Source organism: Panthera pardus, unplaced genomic scaffold (genome assembly GCF_024362965.1).
Source record: "Panthera pardus isolate Hobbes unplaced genomic scaffold, ASM2436296v1 HiC_scaffold_1, whole genome shotgun sequence".
NCBI classification, from domain to species: Eukaryota; Metazoa; Chordata; class Mammalia; order Carnivora; family Felidae; genus Panthera; species Panthera pardus.
Window position 1 is genome coordinate 43,085,299 of NW_026526654.1, and position 21,514 is coordinate 43,106,812.

Below are 21,514 nucleotides of genomic sequence, written 5' to 3' on the forward strand. Positions count from 1 at the left end.
ATATGTTTATAGGAATTTGTCCATTTCTTCCAGACTGCCCATTTTATTGGCATATAATTGCTCATAATATTCTCTTATTATTGTTTGTATTTCTGCTGTGTTGGTTGTGATCTCTCCCCTTTCATTCTTGATTTTATTTATTTGGGTCCTTTCCTTTTTCTTTTTGATCAAACTAGCTAGTAGTTTATCAATTTTGTTAATTCTTTCAAATAACCAGCTTCTGGTTTCATCAATCTGTTCTACTGTTTTTTCCCCCCCTTTGGTTTCGACAGCATTAATTTCTGCTCTAATCTTTATTATTTCCTGTCTTCTGCTGTTTTGGGGTTTTATTTGCTGTTCTTTTTCCAGCTCTTTAAGGTGCAGGGTTAGGCTGTGTATCTGAGATCTTTCTTCCTTCTTTAGGAAGGCCTGGAGTGCTATATACTTTCCTCTTATGACCGCCTTTGCTGCATCCAAGAGGTTTTAGGTTGTGGTGTTATCATTTTCATTGGCTTCCATACACTTTTTAATTTTCTCTTTAACTGCTTGGTTAGCCTATTCATTCCTTAGTAGGATGTTCTTCAGTCTCCAAGTATTTGTTACCTTTCCAAATTTTTTCTTGTGGTGGATTTCGAGTTTCATAGCGTTGTGGTCTGAAAATATGCACGGTATGATCTCGATCTTTTTGTACTTACTTAGGGCTGATTTGTGTCCCAGTATATGGTCTATTCTGGAGAATGTTCCATGTGCACTGGAGAAGAATGTATATTCTGCTGTTTTAGGATGAAATGTTCTGAATATATCTGTTAAGTGCATCTGGTCCTGTGTGTCATTCAAAGCCATTTTTCCTTGTTGGATTTTTATTAGATTATCTGTCCATTGCTGTGAGTGGGGTGTGGAAGTCTCCTACTATTATGGTATTACTATTGATGAGTTTATTTATGTTTGTGATTCATTGATTTATATATTTTGTGCTCTCACATTTGGCGCATAAATGTTTACAATTGTTAGGTCTTCTTGGTGGATAGACCCCTTGATTATGATATAATGCCCTTCTGCATCTCTTGATACAGTCTTTATTTTAAAGTCTAGATTGTCTAATATAAGTATGGCTACTCTGGCTTCTTTTGTTGATCATTAGCATGACAGATGGTTCTCCATCCCCTTATTTTCAATCTGAAAGTGTCTTTAGGTCTAAAGTGGGTCTCTTGTAAACAGCATATAGATGGATCTTGTTTTCTTATCCATTCTGTTACCCTGTGTCTTTTGATTGGAGCATTGAGTCCATTGACGTTTAGAATGAGTACTGAAAGATACGAATTTATTGCCGTTATGTTGCTTGTAGAATTGGAGTTTCTGGTGGTGTTCTCTGGTCCTTTCTAATCTTTGTTGCTTTTGGTATGTATGTATGTATGTATGTATGTATTTAATATTTTCATCTTTTCTCCCCTCACAGAGTCCCCCTTAAAATTTCTTGCAGGGCTGGTTTAGTGGTCACAAACTCCTTTAATTTTTGTCTGGGAATCTTTTTATCTCTCCTTCTATTTTGAATGACAGCCTTCCTGGATAAAGAATTCTTGGCTGCATATTTTTCTGATTCACACACTGAATATATCCCGCCACTACTTTCTGGCCTGCCAAGTTTCTGTGGATAGGTCTGATCTGTCTTCCCTTGTAGGTTAGGGACTTTTTTCCCTTACTGCTTTCATGATTCTCTCCTTGCCTGAGTATTTTGTGAATTTGACTATGATATGCCTTGTTGATGGTCGGTTTTTGTTGAATCTAATGGGGGTGCTCTGTGCTTCCTGGATTTTGATGTCTGTGTCTTTGCCCAGGTTAGGAAAGTTTTCTGCTATGATTTGCTCACATAACCCTTTTACCCCTATTTCTCTCTCCTCCTCTTCTGGGACCCCTATGATTCTGATACTGTTCCTTTTTCATGAGTCACTGATTTCTCTAGTTCTTAAATTGAGCTCTTTGGCCTTAATCTCCCTCTTTTTTTCTGCTTCATTATTCTCCATAAGTTTGTCCTCTATATCGCTGATTCTCTTTCTGCCTCATACATCCTTGCTGCTGCCGCATCCATCCGTGATTGCAGCTCAGTTATAGCATTTTTTATTTCATCCTGACTAGTTTTTACTTCTTTTAATCCCGCAGAAAGGGATTCTAGTCTATTTTCGACTCCAACTAGTATTCTTATTATTGTGATTCTAAATTCTGGTTCAGACATCTTGCTTGTTATCACTGTTGGTTAAATCCCTGGCTGTCGTTTCTTCGTGCCCTTTCTTTTGGGGTAAATTCTTCGTTTCGTCATTTTGAAGGGAGAAAAGGAATTAATGAGGTAGAAAAATTGAAATTAAAAAAATTAAAATTAGAAAAATACTAAAATTAAAAAATTAAAAACACACACACAAAATTGAATAAATGATGCTAGATCCTAGGTGTGTATTGGTCTGGATGTTGAAAGTGGTTTGATAGTTGAGAGAGAAAAGGGGGGGAAAAGAAATCACTTGAGAATTTGAAAAAATGAATACACTGGAGTGTACAAAATGAAATAATAGAAGTAAATAGAATTTGAAAATAATTACACAAAAGTAAAGAATATAGTAGAAAAAAGTTAAAAATATTTTTATTAAAAATTAAAAATAAAAATGAATTTTTCTCTATTCAAGAAATAAAAGAAACAGAAAAAAGAAAAAGAAATCGTTTGAAAATTTGAAAAATTGAATACACTGTAGTAGACTAAAATAAAATGATAGAAATAAAATAGACTTTGAAAAAATTTACATAAGTAAAAAATATAGTAAAAAAATTAAAGAAAAATATTTTTAATGAAAATAAAATGAATTTTTTTCTCTTTCTGTATTCAAGAAAAAGAAAATAAACTAATAAGAGAAAAAAAAGAAAAAATAAATTGTTTGAAAATTTGAAAAAGTGAATGCACTGAAGTAGACTAAAATAAAATTGAAGATAGAATTTGAAAAAGTTTACACAAAATTAAAAAGTATAATAAAAAAATTAAAGAAAACTTTTTAATAAAAATTAAAAATAATGAATTTTTTCTCTTTCTGTACTCAAGAAATGGAATTGAAAAAGAAAAAAAAAAGAGAAATTTGAATAGATGGACTTGTTAACAGATTGAATTATGTCAGAAATTGCTTCGTTTTCTCCTAGAAGTCAGACAAGAAGTGCTTTATAGTCCATAAACTAAGCAGGCGGTGAGACTTGTGTTCTTGAAGAGCAAAGTTGGACCAGTTGGGCGGGACTCAGTGTAATGTCTCCGCTCTCCACTAGATGGCGCTGCTAGCCTACTGGGGTGGAGTGTTTCAGTGCTAGTAGGTGTGTATGTGCATGCGTGGGAGTGGTGAAAATGGCATCACCCATCTTACCCAGTCTCTAGTATCGGAACTCTGTTCTCCCCTATCGGCAATTGCGCACCCATCTTCTGTCTTCAGCTTTCATCCACTCCCCGCTTTTTCACTGTCCGTGACCAAGCCCCCGGCAGTACCTCTCTCCTGAGTTTTGTCTCAGATGCTGCTATTTTCCCCGGCCCCTTACTTCTGAAGGACTGTGGCTTGGACCCGTTCCGCCCCTCCGCGGGAGGGTCTCACCGAGCAATGGCCGAATGAGCAATGGCAGAATGTCGGCTGCACCCAGGAACGCATGCTGGACCCTGATGCTGCCCGTGCCCCGACACTGTGGCCAGGTGCCAGCCCGCCCCAGAAAAAGTTCGTGAGACAGTGTAGCGGCAGCTTTTCAGGGATTATGGAAAATCACAACACACATCTGGCACCAGACTTCACTCTTAACGACCTTGTTCCAGCACCAGTGATGTGGCTGTTCTCTGGGGTCTGCTGGGACCAGGTGGCTTCAATAGTCTCTACCAAATGTCCTTCCAGCAGTGGAGCCGCTTTTCCCTGTGTGGCTGGAGAACCTCCCGGACCCCACTCTGTTCCTGGGGATTCGCCCTTCCCACCAGAGCACCGCCAGGTATCCAGCTGGGGAGTTGCAGCCTTTGCACTCCCCTTGTTTACAGTCTTAATGGAATTTAAACCCTCTCCTTTTTCCCTTTATAGCTTAGTCCCTGTGGCTGTTTCCAGTTTTCCACTTTCTCTCCAGCTGCTTTTGGGGAGGGGTGCTTTTCCCGTATTCTCCCCACCATCTCCGTCCTGTCTCCTCCTGCAAAAGTACCTCTCTGCCCTCCACAGCTTCTCTCCCCAAATTCAACTCTCCGTGCTGCATACCTGCCTAATTCTGTGGTTCAGGGTGTGCAGATTGTTGTGTTAATCCTCAGGTCAGTTTTCTAGGCGTGCAGGATGGTTTAGTGTTGTTCTGGCTGTATTTCATGGACTGGAGACACAGAAAAAACTTCCAAGCTGTTCCGCCATCTTGGCTCCCCTCATAACTACTTTTTGATATATATTCTATTCTAGCTAGCTCATCTATACTTAACATTTTTTGAAAAACAGAGTTACTTCCTTGGTCGTGAATAAACAGCAGAACATTGTTTAAGAGTGTGATGTGGGGGCGCCTGGGTGGCTTAGTCAGTTGGGCTTCCGACTTCGGCTCAGGTCATGATCTCATGATTTGTGGGTTTGAGCCCCACGTCGAGCTCTGTGCTGACAGCCCAGAGCCTGGAGCCTGCTTTGGATTCTGTGTCTCCCTCTCTCTCCCTGCCCCTCCCTGGCTCTCACTCTGTCTCTGTCTGTCAAAAATGAATACATGCCAAAAAAAAAAAAAAAAGAAAAAATGTGATGTGGGAGTCTGTTAGGCCTGGACTTGAGTTTCAACTCTGTTGTGTGACCTTGGGCTGGACAGAACAACCTCTCTGAGCTTGCTGTTCTCATTTCCAAGGCGAGAGTGATGATATCTTCCCCTCGGTTGCTGTGTGGACCCGTGAGACTATCTTGTAAAGCTCTTAGTACAGCACAGAGTTCACAGCAAGCTCGAACTTTGAAGCCAATACTTGCATACGTGTGACTGCTAAGTGTCCAGGAACACCTTCTAGGACATGTCACTCAGTTCTTCCTTCTTGAGCATTCCAGGGCCTTCTTTTCAGTTGCATCTTACACCTAACATACAGAATTAGTTTCCATTTTCTTAAGAAAAAAAGAAAAGGAAAAATCAGGTTCCTACTTTGTCCCAGCTGGTTCTTGCAGCGATTTCTCTTTTTTCACGGGGAAAAGCTTCTCAAACACGTTTTCCAACACTGTCTCCTTTAGCCTCAGTTTCAGGCATTAACAATCAAGGGCCTGGCTCCCACCACTTCTGTAGCAAAATCTGTTACCAAGAATCTGTTGTTATGTTGGTCCCTACCTGATCCGTGTAATGGTCTTTTCTCCATGCTTGTTCTCATTCTTTTTACAAAATTTGACAGTGACTCTGTTTACTTCTGATAGGATCTTTTTCCTACTAGTTTTCCTCTTAGCTCACCAGCTTTCCTCGATTCTTCCTTTCCCACTGGCCCCCCACCCCTAAGGCACGGCAGACTGAGTACCCCCACTCCTCCACCTCTAGCCTTTCTTCAGACACCTCAGCTGCTTTTTTCAGCGGCAGCTTTCAGTGCCACGTTTATGAAAATCAGATCCATTCCCGACATCTGCCCTCCTGAATTGCAGTCATTCATTTGCAGCTGCCTAAAATTAAAACCACATTTCCCTCTGTTCCTGTAGGCTCTCAAAGTGTTAGTATTCCCTTCACTTTCTTCTATCGAGCATCGCTAGGCTGTGCCCATTCCTGTTATCTCATCTCTTCTTTTCACTCCACTCCCTAAGGACCGCTTTGGCCCAGACTTTTGTCCCTTTACAGGCGAGCCATTGCAGTATCCCCAAGATTATCTTGACAGGAGTCTTCCTCATTTTTAGTCATTCTGCACACCACTTGCAGATGAGTTCTTACGTGATAACGTTACTCCTCTCACGTGAAATCTTCCAGCAGCTCCGCAACTTTCTAGAGAGGAAATACCCCAAAACATCTGTCACCAGTCATCAGACATTCCCCTTTCTGGGCTGCACCCTTTTGCATGAACTCAGGCCACACGCTCTGCTCTTCTTCCCACCTCATCCTGTTTGCTCATAGTGTTTTCCTCACCTGCACACCTGGCCGCTTCTCCATGCCTCCTCCAAAGTCATATCCTGTGAGACCTGGGCCAAATCTTATATCATCACCTTGAAGCACTATTTCTTTTCTCTGCTCTCTTGAAATTTTCAGTGTTTCTGTTATTCCATCATCTACTATTTTGCAGTAACTCTTCCATTTAGAGAACTAGTGTTCTTAATCTTCTGCTGTTATTAACCCTTCCCATTCTCGTAGATACTCAGCCAATTGGGCAGTAGTCTGTCCTTAAAGGTCATAGGCCATGTCTTAGATTACTTGACTATTGCCCGATTTGGTTGGCATAGTAATGCTACTTTTCAATCAGTTCTTTTCTGTTTATCTTTTTTTTCGATCACAATAGGGTGCTTCATAAGCAATCAGAACAGTAATGTTGGGATCTGTATCAAATTCAGAAATAACCAAGATAAGTAAACCAGCTCTGCGTTGATTTGCCCCTTTTGTTAATAAAATAATAGCCAACACATGTCTTTGCAGGACGAACCCTGTAGCCTCTTGGGCCAGCACTACATGAAACAGAGAAAGGAGAATACTGGTGGCTGAGAGTGGGGCTGAGGGAGGGAATAGTGAATTTGAACTCACTAGCGTAAATGATGCTGATCAGCTGTAGAGGGCCTGGTGCAATTTGGAAGTGCCTGCATGGTGGGCACATCGCTGTTTGTCCAGTTCTGTAAGTGAGCTGACGAGCTGATACTTCATGTACTCTTTCCCAAATCTGCACAGGCGTCTGTAGCCCGTGGGCATTGATTGATGTATTTGGCAGCCCTTGGCCTCAGATGCCAAATTCTAAAATGAACAGTCTCTGCATAAGCTAGTAGGTCAGTTCCTGGCTCCTTTGCCTTAAGTCCTCCGAGCTTCTTGACCATCAGTTCTGGCAGTAAGGGGACATCCTCTACAACTGTCTACAGATCAGACTGTTCTGTGATTAGTATTGAATCCATCTCTTGAATACCATTCCCTTTGATTTATTTGATGTTCACTTAAAAGCATATCAGGATTTACACATACACGAATACACAAATCCATTTCTTTTAAACACATTATTTAAAATAAAGATAATGGTTACATAGAAGTACCAGATTGGAGTCTTTCTAGCATTTAAAATTTTACTGTAAATGAAATGTAAGCTACATTTTCTCCTTAGAGATGACTTATCATCTTTAGATTCTAGTTTATGCCGTTTTCATTGTGCTTATGAACGAACTGATGTAAAATTGTGTCCTACTCGAAAAATGGTATAGCCCGGTGAGCTGTAACACCTTCTTGAGACAATGCTAAATTGTGATAGATCTAATTAGGGGTGGAAAAAGATCCTAGTACATATTTTAACTTTGCCTCTTTTTTTTTTAGCCTAAATGAGGTATTTCAAAACTAATGCAGCTGGAGGCAGTAAAAGCATTTGAAGTCATTCTTTGGCTGTTTACTATACTTTCTTGAGCACACTAAATAAAAGACATTACCAGTGTGACAAATAGAATAACTACCAATCAGAATGTCTTTCAGTTCATGAAATTCCTTCAACTCAATCCACTCTAACGACGAAGTCAAAGGATTTCAGTTCACATGCAAACGAAGTGGAAAATTGAAGCAATTATCGGGGTATCTCAGGTGAAGGCATGAATTTGGGGTCTGTATCACCTCAATAAATGTCAGCTCCATAATGTAAGTCATTGGTCTCTAGACATAATCTAAATTTCACCCCCAGAATCTCATCATGGCATTATTTCTATTAACCTGTTAATGTGTCTTCATCTTTTTTTCTTTTACTCTTTCCTCTCTACCACTTTCCACCATTCCTGTTATTAGCAATTCTTTACCCAATACATACAAAAACCATGATGGTAAAGTGGAATTGGTTGATGAGTTTATTTGCTTTAAAAAAGAAAAAGTGTGCAAGAATATGTACACACACATATACTCCGTTTGTAAATGTATATAGAATGCATATTATCAATAGTAACTAACTGTTGAAAAGAATGAAAAAAATACATCACTAAATAAAACAGAAAAAAAGGAGTTTTTAGACGATCTGAATCGTTTGTATTCTTATCCCAGCAAAGGAATAACACTTCAAAATGTTTTATTTTGAAATGATTTTTGGAATTAAAAGTTGCAGCAATACTGTAGAGAGTTCACAGATACCCTTTACTTGGCTCCCCTGTTGTGTCCATCTTCTATCATCATGGTACCACAGTTCAAACTGAGAAATTCTCACTGGTTCAACACTAAACTACATACCTCAGGTGAATCTCTCCAGTCTCTTCACAGTGTCAGCTGCGTTTCCACAGATTTCTCCAGAGGAGAAGCTATGGCCGCATCTCCTTTGGCCTCCTGGCCTGGGGCGGGCCCTGTGTGCAGACAGTGCTAGACATGGGCTGATGTGGATCTAAAGAACCCATCTCCTGTGGGGCCAAAGCTTTTTTTGGGTGACACTCAGGCCACATCACCTTTCACTCAGCTTCCCTTCCACTTTATACTTTATCTGTAATATATATTAAAGATAAGTATAATAAAAATTAAATGCTAAAATATTACATACATTTACCTATTTATTTTTCTCTATAGTGCCAGAACAAACCTTAGGAAAAATTAGAAGGCCACTACTATGAGTTTCCTTTATCTCCTTTTATTTATAGAGCGACATTTAATATATTCCTGCTTTGTACCAGGTGTAGGGCCTACTTCTGGGCATATAGTAGAGAGCTAAGGAGAAAAAGTTCCTGCTTTTCATCAAATTATCATTTCTTTTTAATTTTTTTAATGGTTTATTTTTAAGAGAGAGAGAGACAGAGTGTGAGTGGGAGAGGGACAGGGAGACACTGAATCCAAAGCAGGCTCCAGGCTCTGAGCTGTCAACACAGAGCCCAACATGGGCCTTGAACTCACAGACCATGAGCCGAAGTCGGACGCTTAACGTACTGAGCCACCCAGGCACCCCAAATTATCACTTCCGTGTTTAACTGTATATAACCCTGATAGGTGCTGTGAAGAACAAATGGGGAGAATAACACAAGTCTGTAACATAGAGACACGGTCCAGTTTGGTCAGTCAGGGAGATGAGACTGAGGAAGAGTTACGCAGGTGAAGGGGTGGTGTTGGAGGTTCTGTGCAAAAGGAAGAACACACACAGGCACTGAGCTAAGAGAGGGAAAGTGAAAGAAGACCAGGCCGACTGGATCACAGAGCAGGATGTGAGGAAGAGTGATACTGTGGGAGAACAAAGCTGGAGAGGTCAGCGGGCGCCAGATCATTGGCATGTAGGCCAACTTGAGATTTAGGTCTATTTCAAGAGCAATGGAAAGCCACTAACGGAAGAGCGGAGTGAGAAGAACAGATCTGCTCTTTTAAATGTATCATTGTGGCTCTAGTGCAGAAAATGGACTGAAGGAGAAGATTTGGGGAATGGTCCTGTGAAGAGACAGGTAGGAGTTAAAATAGGTCGATGACTGTGGAAATGTAAAGCAGATAGAATGGAGGTGGTGTAGTGGACAGGCCTGAGAATGGGCTGCAGGTGGAGAGCGAAGTTCAGCCAAGGGCGACTCCTTATTTTGAGTTGCTTGAGATAATTGATGTTGGGGCCATTTACTGCCAAGACAATAGTGAAGGAAAAACAGATTAATTTCAGCTTTTCTGACATGAAGGGAAGGGTAGAAGAGATCATGTCTTCCCTCTCTTAATATTGGTTATGAGAGGTTAAATTGAATCATGAAGCTCCAACTTCCCATCAATAAGTGGGGATTTCTGGCGTTCTCTGAATGAGTAGGAAGAGAGGTTTGAAGTCATGCAAGAAGATGTACAGTTTCCTGGTGTCTTGACCTTCGTCTGCTGGTTTTCTCACTTAAATTCTGCCTCTGGGAAATTCAGGGCTCACTGACCATTTATCTAGTAAGGGTGCTCACATCTCCATCTCTCATCTTAAAATTGTCTTCTGAACCCCAGATGTGTATATGCAATGGACAGAAACTTACTGTATTTTTTTAATCCCAAAACATAACCTTAATTCTTTCTATTGATTCCTCTGATCAACCAATTCACAGCCCTCGTTGTTAGCCATAAATTGTTCCCTTTTTCTGCCTTGCCACTCGACATCTTGCATATATTTATACCAAGCCCCAGGGATAACACCTCATTTCGTGTGCATCTGTCTTCCTCTTCCTCATTCTCCATTCCCACTCCACTGTGTCTACTGCTGCCATCTTAGATCCTGCTCGGCCAAAATTTTACAGTCGGCCTCCAATGGCTCTTCCTATGTAATGATGCATTCTCTTCAGGCCACTCTCAATACTGCTGCCAACATGACTTTTCTAGTACACAAATCTGATTGTGTCAATTCTAACCTTAAAAGCCTTTGGTCATTGTCCTTTAACTCTTTTTGCGTTTACTACTTAGCACACTACACAAGACCGTCCCTGGTCAAGGCCCTGTTATTACATAATCTCTTGCCCCTGTAGACCTGCCAAATCCTTTACTCTAATTACCCAAAACAATTTGTAGTATTTTTGCTGCCCATTTCCATCCTTCATTGCCTGTCCATATTATCTTAGGGAAACTTCTGGGTCTACTCCAAAGCTTAATTAATGCAGACACCCTTTTATTTGCTCCCATAGCCACTTATCACATTGCACGTGATGGCCAGTTAAACAATTATTGAACAAACTCATGGTTGTACTGTAGGCTCCTTGAAGTTGAAACATTTCTTCATAGGTGTAATATTCCGTCATCCAACACAGTTCATAGGATTGAAGAATCTAGAACAGTGTCTGACACGATAGATGTTCAATTAAGATGTGAATGAATGAATAAATAATAGGTATACAATAAATAAATTAAAAATGTGAGTGATGCATATATGGTTCTGACCGATAGAGGAAAGATTGATATTATTGTTCCCCAGCTGACTGCCCCAGTGACTAACTCCTTAGTCCCACATTTATTTGCTAATAATAATGACATGCTAAGCTCTGAGGATGCAGGTGTGACTTAGCCATGGCTGTTGCCGTCCATCCTAGAAGTTACAGTCTAGTAGGGAAAGAAGGCTCATCCGGCAATAATTATTTATTGAGTGCCCACTTTGTGGCAGGTAAGAGAGATACGACAGCAAAAAGAGAAAAGCTCCCTTGTCCCCCTTGGAGCATACTGTCTATTTGGAGAGACAGACAAAATAAACATAAAAACAAAACTATCTTCTGTTATCATGTGCTGAGTACCCGTGCTGTGAGAACTTACAGTGAGTTAACCTAGACCTGGAGATTGGGGTGGCTTCTTAGAGTTGAACATCTGCTAACTAGGTAATGAGAGAAGGAGGAGGATCTTCGGTGTCACTGACACAGAGAGAGTAGTTGGAGATGTTGGGAGATGAGACTGGGATGAATTAATATGATGTAATTGTGCAGACCAAATGGTTTCTTACTAGAATCGCTCATTCTGTTGATGTATGGCAGAAATGCATGTTGTTCCCTGCAAAACACTGTATTTTTAACAAATTTTATACTGTTAGAGTAAACAGTGAAAACAGTTATCACATTCACTCAGTACGTTTAAGGTTAGACCACTCTTCTAACAATAGTATCAATGGCTGCAGGAGAAAGAAAGACTACAGTGTAATGAGAAGGAAAAAAAAAAAAACTTTTAAAAAATATATGTCATTCCAGGGGCAGCTGGGTGGCTCAGTGGGTTAAGCATCCGACTCCTGATTTTAGCTCAGGTCATGATCTCACGGTTTGTGGGATCAAGCCACACATCAGGCTCTATGCTGACAACGTGGAGCCTGCTTGGGATTCTGTCTCCCTCTCTCTGTCCCTCCCTTACTCGTTCTCTCTGTCTTTTTCAAATAAATAAATAAACTTTAAATATGTATATATATATATATGTGTGTGTATATATATGTGTGTATATATATGTGTATATATATATATGTGTATATATATATATATATATATGATATTTCTAATGTTCATCTAATCACTAGCTTGATCAAAGCTGACAATAAATAGGGCTCACTTAATGTAAATGCTGGAGTCACACACATATCTTTATTTGGTCAAGCGTAGTATATATATTTTACAATAAAAGTATCCAAACTAACCTGAGTAATCTTGAGAACTTGTATTCAGTACAATTATATGTAAGAAGGAAGCAATACCAAGAATTACTTTAAAAGTACTTTAAAATTATCTTTCATGTGATTGTGTATAAGAAAATTCTGAGATTTACAAATAGTTGTGGAATTATTTCTAGACTAATCTTTTCTTTCACAAATGTAGGAAGCTGAGGTGTTACAGTGTGTATTATGTTGAATAATTAGAACAGTTTATGGATGAAAATATGGGACTAATAATTTTATTATATAATAGGACAAAGTGGACTGAAGAGTAGAAAATGTACATTATAATTTCTCATGTTCTTGATAATGAAAATCTATAATCCTACTAGATGAGTAATTACCTACAATAAATATTTTATTGGTCTGTGAAATAATAGTTTATTCTGATTGTCCTCAGTATTAAGCAGGCTGCCTAACATACGAGGCATGAGAGCATGAAGGAACTCAAGTATTATTTCAACGTTGCAACTGTGTGAATGATGCTGGCATTTTTATGTCTGGGAAGATATGGAAAGAAATACGTTTAAAAAAAATTTTTTTTGAAAGGGGTAGATTAATATTGAAAAACCCAAGTCTAGTATTTAGAGAAGATCTAGAGATTGGGCTGGAGATAGAAATTTGAGAGTTATTATAATATGGATGGCATCTAAGGCCCATAGAGGGGATGATGTCATCAAGGAGGTGAGGGTAGCCACATTGGAGACTCTTTCAAGTAGGGAGTGAGTTGAAAAAAGAAAGAGGAAGGTCATAGGAAGATTATCCCCAGGCCACACCAACATTTGTGGTTCAAAAGAATGAGAAAAGGAGGTTCAAGCAAAGGCAAAAGGAAGAGGGAGAAAGGCAGAAGAATGTCCCTGATGCTGAGCAAAAAAAGCTTTGCAAAGAAAGTGATCAGTTACAGCAGTTGCTACCGAGAGTTTGAGAAGATGAGGACTGAGAATTAACCATTAGATTTGAAAACATGGAAGCCGCTGATGACCAAGAAAAAGATGGTTTCATCTTTGAAGTTAGATTGAATTGGGTTCTAGAAAAAATGGGAAGGAAGTGGATGTAGCTGGAATTAATTATACCTATTTATAATTAATTTATATTTAGATGTACATGTATATCTAAAACTTACACGTGGGGGCGCCTGGGTGGTTCAGTTGGTTAAGCATCCAACTCTTGATTTTGACTCAGGACATGATCTCATGGTTCGTGAGTTTGAGCCCTGCGTTGGGCTCTGTGCTGATGGCATGGAGGCTGCTTGGGATTCTGTCTCCTTCTCTCTCTGCCCCTCCCTCACTTGTTCTTTGTATCTTTCTCAAAAATAAAGTAAAAAAAATAAAAAATAAAACTTACACTTGTCATATATAATGTATTTAAATAGCAACACTGATAAGAAATTTTCATAAGCAGCTGAAGGATGATCAGTGGGTAAACCAATATGACTTTCTTGTGAGTACCTGAATGATTAATATTTCATTCAGTGCCAATTTTAGTCCAGGAAAACTAGTATTTTCCCTTTGCATTTACTTACACTATAAAATATTCAGTTGGCCCTAATTAAATGCACAATCTCTCATAAAAGCCCCTAGTACTAATTCACTTTATTAGCATCCTTTAGGGTAGTGTGGAGGGAATATATATGAATTCATAGGATTGGTTCACACGCAATAGCGTAAGTCAAACATAACTGTGTTCAAGTTCCAATTTTGCTGTTGACTAGCTGTGTCACCCTGGCAAGTAACTTAACTCTTCTAAGTCAGTTTTCTCAACGATAAAATGTGGATAATAAGGATATGAGGATAAAATAAATGTGTCTGATGAAATCAGCATGGTGTTTGGCACATAGTTAGGGTTTAGTTAATGGAGTGATTTCGTCTTGGTGTGATTACTGACTTGTTCTTGGATAGGAAATAACTGAAATATTACGAAATTTTCGTGAACAGAAGATAGGTCTTCTAATAAAGAACAGAAAAATTAGATGCCAGAAAGTAAGCCATACCTTAGAAACCACAGTCGTTGGTTCTTAGTACTCTATATGTATTCATTTCTCTTTGTTACTTTCTTGCCTTTAGTGAAGTCAGATAAGCATAGTAGTGAAGACCGCAGGTCCTTACAGCACATTTGTTATCTCAGTCCCCTGGAATCAGTTAGATATTCTAGGTTCATCTTCCAGTCTTTTCCAGTCCAATCAATACTGCTAGTGATAATAGGCAATGTGTGTTCACTGCTTCCTGGACACTACGCGGTGTCCTAAATACTTTACAACTATTAACTCATTTTAGTCTCACAGTCTTCGGAGGTGGCCATCTTTTCTGCCTCCATTTGTACAGATGAGGGACGTGAAGCTCAGAGAGGTTAGGTCGCTTGCCCTAAGAGGACATGACTCTCTTGATAGGTAGTGGAGCTAGAATTCCATCCCAGGCAGGCTGGTTCCACAGTTTGCACTTTTTGTTTGTTTATTTTGAAAGAGACAGAGCTCAAACAGGGGAGGGGCAGACAGAGCAGAGGAATCCCAAACAAGCTCCATGTGCTCGCACAGAGCCAGATGCAGGGCTGGAACCCACAAAACCGCGAGATCATGACCTGAGTCAAAATCAAGACTTAACTGACTGAGCCACCCAGGTGCCTCCCACAGTTTGTTTTCACATCATCCTAATTTCATTTGGGACTGTAAGATTGGATTTAAGCTGCATAGCTTTTCCCTGGTGGGGAGAATAAAAAAGTAGATGGTATCTTTCCCCAGCAGTTCATTAGTAATCAGTAATTCATGTTGAGTATTGGATTTCCTATCCTACCTCCAGCCACTAGCCATTCAGGAATGTTCATAAAAACATTGAAAAGCAGAGTGATCATATTCTCTTGATTTACAATAAATATTAGTCATTAAAATACAAAACTTGAGGGTCAGGTTCTTTGCAGCTTATACCCAAAGAAGAAAGAACCATTTTTGTATTAAGATATTTAAAAAGTTCCCACATGCGTAGCAAGGAAGCTAAATTAAGCCCTGAGTTGGGCACAATTATAGACATGCTGTCTGCCTTAGATGAGTAAGTGTATGTAAATAGAACAGTTGCTATACACGGCCTTAATGGTATGGCTTCCCTTTTTTCTATGTAATGTAAATCACCAAATGTGAGCATTTCCATCTGACAGTAACTGTCAGTCTCAGAAGAGCACGTTGTAGGATTCAATACATGTTGCACAACAACCAAAATTGTTCTTTTCTTCAGCATGGTGATTTTTTTCTTCTTTCCATATCCAGCGGTTAGTACTAAGGCCTGAAACCCTTAGTTACAGAACAAAGTGGCTTAGCAGTAATCGAGCCTGTGTGAGGCTAAAAGAAGAATAATGAACATTCCCTGCAAGCTTCCTGCCTAGATGCAGGTGCAGGAATCAGGAGGTCATGAATAATGCATGACATGCAGATGAGGTGGTGGTTTCTCCTACCGGGGTTTTGACTTTGCTACCTTGCCTGGCTGCTATTTGTGGAAAGAAGGGAGGTGGTGGCCAGAAGTGCCACAGTGTAGACTGAGCTCACAAAAACACTGCGTATCCTTTTAAAGAAATAAAATTTGGGGAGTAGCTGAAATGCAAACCTTTTATGGTCTACTTCATCAAATGAAGCAAGCTCCAGGTTATCAATTTACTCCCTTTCAGAAAGGAAAAAAAGCTTTCTTGTTTTACTATTTTCATTTAAGAAACTTTGTAATTATTTGTCCATACACACACTGTCGTGAAATTCTTTGTAGACCGCTAAACCATGATAGAAATTATCTACTTACAGTATTTGAACTATGGATCAGTGGGATTTTGTTAAAAGATCTAAATACCTAGGGAATATTTTAATTATAAGTTAAACAAGCCCATTTTTTCCCCACTGATATATGAATAAGAAGCTTCAAGAAGAATATACTTCTGTCATGAAAATTCATCTGGTCAGAGGATGTGGAGTGAATTAAAGAATTGTGAGTGTTTGGGCTGTTACTCCTTAGAACTTTATTTAGGCAATAGGACTCTGGCACCCTAGTGGGGATGTGGAGAAGGTTAAGAGGACTTAGGTCAGGGGGGATTTAACTGAGGAGACGTTTTTTGGCTCACAATTCCATTATGATGTTTGTATTTCAAACAGATAGAATGAAAGAAAGAAGAAAGAAGAAAAGAAAAAAAAAATGAGTCTTGCTACCTTTTGTATAATTCTTATGCATTTCTGTGGCGTGTTTTTTTCTCTCTCCCCAATTTGGGGTGCCGGAATATGAGCTGGCTTTCATTTCTAGCTGAGTCTGTCATTTCCGCCAGGCCCCAGTTTGGCCAGATGCCAAGACCAACAGGTGATCCTTGTAGCTGCAAAAACAGCAGGAAGTGGGCCGTGCTTGAATGAGACAGTTCACCAGAGGGGCTGTCTGGCCTCTCTCCATCTTTCTGCATAATTAACATCCCCTCCCCCATGCAGAGCAGAAAATCTGTGCTGAGCCGCCCAGCTGCAGCAGCCATTGAGAAGCGCTGTGAGGAAAAGAATGTTAATAAGGGATGTTGGAAGAAATAAGCCTTCCGAGTGCAAAGTGCAGTCTGCCTCTGGATTTACAGGAAGTTTGCATCTGGCCCTTCTCAGGGGCTGGAACAGTACTATCTGTTTGGAAATAATTTTCACGTGCTAAACAGCTATAGAGAACTGGGGTTCTAATGAATCTTGGAGCCGCTGGTTCTGACTTAAAGACCAGCTTAAAATTTCTGTTTGCTCTCTTGCAAATAAGAGAAATGTGTGGGATGTAATGATAACACAAGCCGAAAGACTGCCTAGATCTCACAAATCCTAGTAAAGATAGAACAAAGCAGGAAGTTGGCCAGAGGGAAGCAGGAAGTAGGGCATACTGTGTTGCCAGTGAGTGACCCACAGAGAGGTGGAGTTTCAGCAACTAGCTCCTGATTGGAAGATATCAGCAGTTCTTGGAAATACAAACTTCCAGCAGATGACTCTAACCCTGAAAGCTTGTACAACAATAGTTTTTGCTTCGCCATTATTTAGCTAAAGTTTCGGATTGACTGCCTTCCTCAAAGCCTAGCTGCAGAGCATGACACCTAGAAAGCTTTTCTCCTGGAAGTAACTGCTCACCCTTCCTTCCTCCCCCATTCTCAGATTCTGTTCCTGGACATTTGGATGAAGTTACTTTGGTGGAAGGAAAAAAAAAAAAAAAAAAACCTTTTCTTTTATCTTCTCAGGTTCTAGGTCTGCGGACCTGGAGATTAAACTGACAAAAGACCAACTGACTAAATACACACACATACAAACTGACAAAAGACAGATTGGTGAGAAGGGGGAAAAAACCTGTTTATACACATAACATGCATGCATGCAGGAATACTCTGTGAGGAGTAACTCAAAGGGGTTAAAATTTGGATCTTATATACCATTTAACAAAGAGTGAAAAACTGTGAAGTGATGAGTCAAAAGAAAAGGTGGGGTCTGAAGTTCTAGTCGGGTAGATGGTAGGAAGGTAACTAGGAAACAGATGGGGGAAACTCATGGCAAATAAGGATTGTTGACTGAGCCACATCTCAGTACCATCACAGGTGAAGAGTTGTGTGTTGCACTTCACGGTATTAGAGGTGGGGCGGGACCCCTTTACAAATGAAAATTTCCTTTACTAAAGGGAAATTTATGTCCTTATTTTTAGGCATATAAAGGGAGAGTATAGACCTCCTCCTGTGTCTGCTGTTTCTTGTCTCCAACTCAAAATAATCCTTCTGCCAAAGTAGTGTATTTGGGGGGTAGCATATTCTGACCTCCTTCATTATCTTGCTTCTTAGGGTTTGAATTCTACTAGTTGACTCAGGGAATGTGCACTTAGAGTCCCCCTGATATCCCTTGTGGGAGGACGTAGCAGACGGGACTCATTGAAGGCAAACATCAGACCTTGCATTACTTTTACCCACTTCTGAACCTGGCAAAGATTAGCTAGTCAGTAACTTTTTTGTTGGACCGAATGAATCTGTCATTCAACTAAAACTGGTGGTTCTGCATTTGGGGGGTCTTCTCAGTGAACCTTGTGGCAAGTCGTTATTATGTCAAAAGCGCTACAAGAGGAAAGAGAGACTGCAGGTGTGAATGCCTAGGAATGAACTGCATTCGTTTACTAAGAGGAGATTATGGGGCATTTTGCAATAAGCATACCTACAAGAGATCATTTATAAATAAGATCTTTTTTTCTTTTGTTCATTTGTAATCAGGGATGTGCTTTTTTAATGACTGGATTATTCTCATCTGCCTACAGAGTACATCCGTCCCCAGTATCAAGGGTCCGGGGAAATCGAATGAATAATCAGAAGTTTGCTTGGTGAGTATATATCTAAGTTATGAAAATTGGCGAGTCTTATAGGAAGTTTCAATAGGGCTCTGTTAAAACGGAAGAGAATTTTTTCTGCTTCTCTGTAAAGAATACATTTCTGCCAACTGAACCAGAGTCTCCTTTTCCTTTGGAAAGTTCTAAAAAAAAGCGATAAAGTTCCTTCTCAGCCAAAACTCACCAAAACCGGAGTGCAACATTTTTCTCCTAACAGATATGGTATATTTTCTAGGATTATGAACTGTTACATTTTTAAAGAATGTTTCCCTTTTTTGGAAGATATTGTAAGCTTTTTAGTGATGTATAGGCAACAACTCAGATTTTTCTCAGCTACCAACTTTCAGTTCTTATAAAGATTTTCATAGTAAGTTCATCTATTATATTAATTTTGATGATTGCTATTTAGATTATTTTTTCCCTGATCTTAGACATAAATATCTAGGGATTTTTTTTTTTTTTTAAATTTAGGGCGTATGAAGACCTTTTTGTCTTCTTTGTCTTTCTTTTCTCTTTCTCTCTCTCTCTCTCTCTTTTTTTTTTTTTTTTTTTTTTTTGGCTTAAAAGAATATACTCTTAAAAGAATTTATATTCTTAAAAGAATTTATTCTCTCAAAGTTCCAGAGGTCAGAAATCCAAAAGGAGTCTAATGGGGCTAAGTCAAGGTGTCAGGTGGGTTGATTCCTTTTTGGAGGCTTTAGGGGACAATCCATTCCTGGTGTTTTCTGTCATCCAGAGACCATTCTCATTCCTTGACTTATGGCCCCACATCACATGGCTTTCTCCACCTGCTTCCCATGCCACCACATTGTCTCCTTCCTTTCTGTAGTCAAATCTCTTTGTGCCTTCCTTTTACAAAGACACTTGTGATTGCTTCTCACGCCCACCTAGATAGCCTAGAATAATCTTCCTATCTCAAGATCCTTAATCACTTGTACAGAATTCACTCTTCCATGGACAGTAACATTCATGAGGTCCAGGGATTAAGACATAGATCGAAGATCTTCTTTCACTGAATAGTTCTTGAAAAAAATAAAAATAAATGGAACTTAGAGGAAATGACCTAAAAAGTTATTTCAGTCACAAAACTTCAATTACTAATTCTTTAAAGAAGTAATTTAGGGGCGCCTGGGTGGCGCAGTCGGTTAAGCGTCCGACTTCAGCCAGGTCACGATCTCGCGGTCCGTGAGTTCGAGCCCCACGTCAGGCTCTGGGCTGATGGCTCGGAGCCTGGAGCCTGTTTCCGATTCTGTGTCTCCCTCTCTCTCTGACCCTCCCCCGTTCATGCTCTGTCTCTCTCTGTCCCAAAAATAAATAAAAAACGTTGAAAAAAAAAAAAAAAAAAAAGAAGTAATTTAAAGTGTTTCACAAACGTTTCATGTGAAACAAAAAATTAATGTACTTTGTTTACATGACTCCATTCCACAAAATTAACCTTTCTACACATCGTGTAGCTTCAAAGAAGGAAAGAAAAGGAAAATAAAAAATTGATCCGTGTACTGTATTCCTTCAAAAGTCTGTGGAAATTCACAGATCTCCACTTTTACTTCATTGGATTGTGCTTAGAATGGGATTGTGATTAAAAACTTTTTTCTAAGTATGGGAAGATGATTACCAAAGATTGAGCTTCCAAATTAATTTTGTTCCTAAGTCAGGATTATTTTTAGACACAAAATAATGATTCTTTGAATTTGAATAGTGCGTAATCAGCTCACCTCCCTTCCCCCATTAAATCTAATTAACCCTCACAATAGCCTGGTGATGTTGTTAAATATTGTGCTTTTCTTTTTCATGGAGGGGGAAATAAGAGCACAGGGAACATGCTGTCTAAAAGCTGGGCATCCTCATGGTCTCTCTCAGTCACTAAAGCATACTGTCCCCTGTCAAACCTGGAAAGCTGAGAGAATAATGATGCCGATGCCCATTACATAAAAGGAAAGGGAGAGAGCACGTTCTTTCTTGACCGCACAGAACTGATACTCCTTCTCAGTACAAGGCATACTGTACTAAAGGAACTTTACAACATACAGAGAGTGCGAGATGCTCCAGTGAGCAACGTGAGCTAATGGGTAGAGTACAACATGGATAGTTACCACATCGACGTTCTAACAACTGATTTCTCAGTGGCTAAGTGGCGATCGCTGAGTAAATAGCAAATAGTCTTTCCTTCACTCGTCCTTTCTGAACTATTGGAGTAATGGTAATTCGTTCCTACATAATTCATAGCACGTTATTTGGTGAGTAAATTTAAACCACTTTTATCTCCAGAGAAGTAATCCATGAAAAACAAAAAGGATTTTTACTACTAGCCTTGAGAAAATTCAACTTTTATTTATTCAGCAGCATTTATTTACAGTCCCTGGCACTATGAAAAGCACTAGATTAGAAAGATAAATAAAACCTGGTTTCTGTCCTCAAGGAGCTCACTCTCTTGCAGGTGAGGGGTGTGTGTGTGTGTGTGTGTGTGTGTGTGTGTGTGACATATATATGATAGATCGAGAATTATTAGGAAAAGCAGAGGGTTGAGTTACTGCTTTCATATATATTGAAATTCATATACAAGGACCTGGAGATGTTTCTAAATTAACTATAGTAGGAGCATACATGGATTTAAAATATGTGCTTTATTTGGTCACGAGTTAGTTAAAATCCCCATTATATATAGTACCTTGAATTTTCCTTAAGTAAATGCTGTGAGGCTGGTAGATGGAAATAAATCACCTAGTTAGGAAGAAGCCCAGTGAATCACCCAGTGTCTACATCTAGTTGAGTGATAAACACTTCCTATTTCTTTGTGAAAGACTGGCTCTGGAAATTCAGAAAGTTAAAATACTCACGCTAGCAATGGAGATAAAGGGAAAGTGACTGTTGATCTTCCCCAAATAGAAGTTTGGGATACTTAATAGAATTATGAGGTATATGCAACACTAGCTTGGCTCTGGCTTGAGTTAGATCTGCAAACACCGTATGTGAGTGATGTTGGGTGATGTTG

General features: G+C 39.5%; 1 protein-coding gene across 10 annotated transcripts in view; it reads left to right on the forward strand.

Moving 5' to 3' along the window:
• KLF12 (KLF transcription factor 12) overlaps positions 1–21,514 on the forward strand; it is a 443,329-nt gene that overhangs the window by 351,105 nt on the left and 70,710 nt on the right. For all 10 annotated transcript variants that reach the window (XM_053898753.1, XM_019444195.2, XM_019444193.2 and 7 more), the window contains one exon: positions 18,454–18,516. In XM_053898753.1, the coding sequence (XP_053754728.1) occupies positions 18,454–18,516 (63 nt within the window). The remainder of the gene's footprint in view (positions 1–18,453; positions 18,517–21,514) is intronic.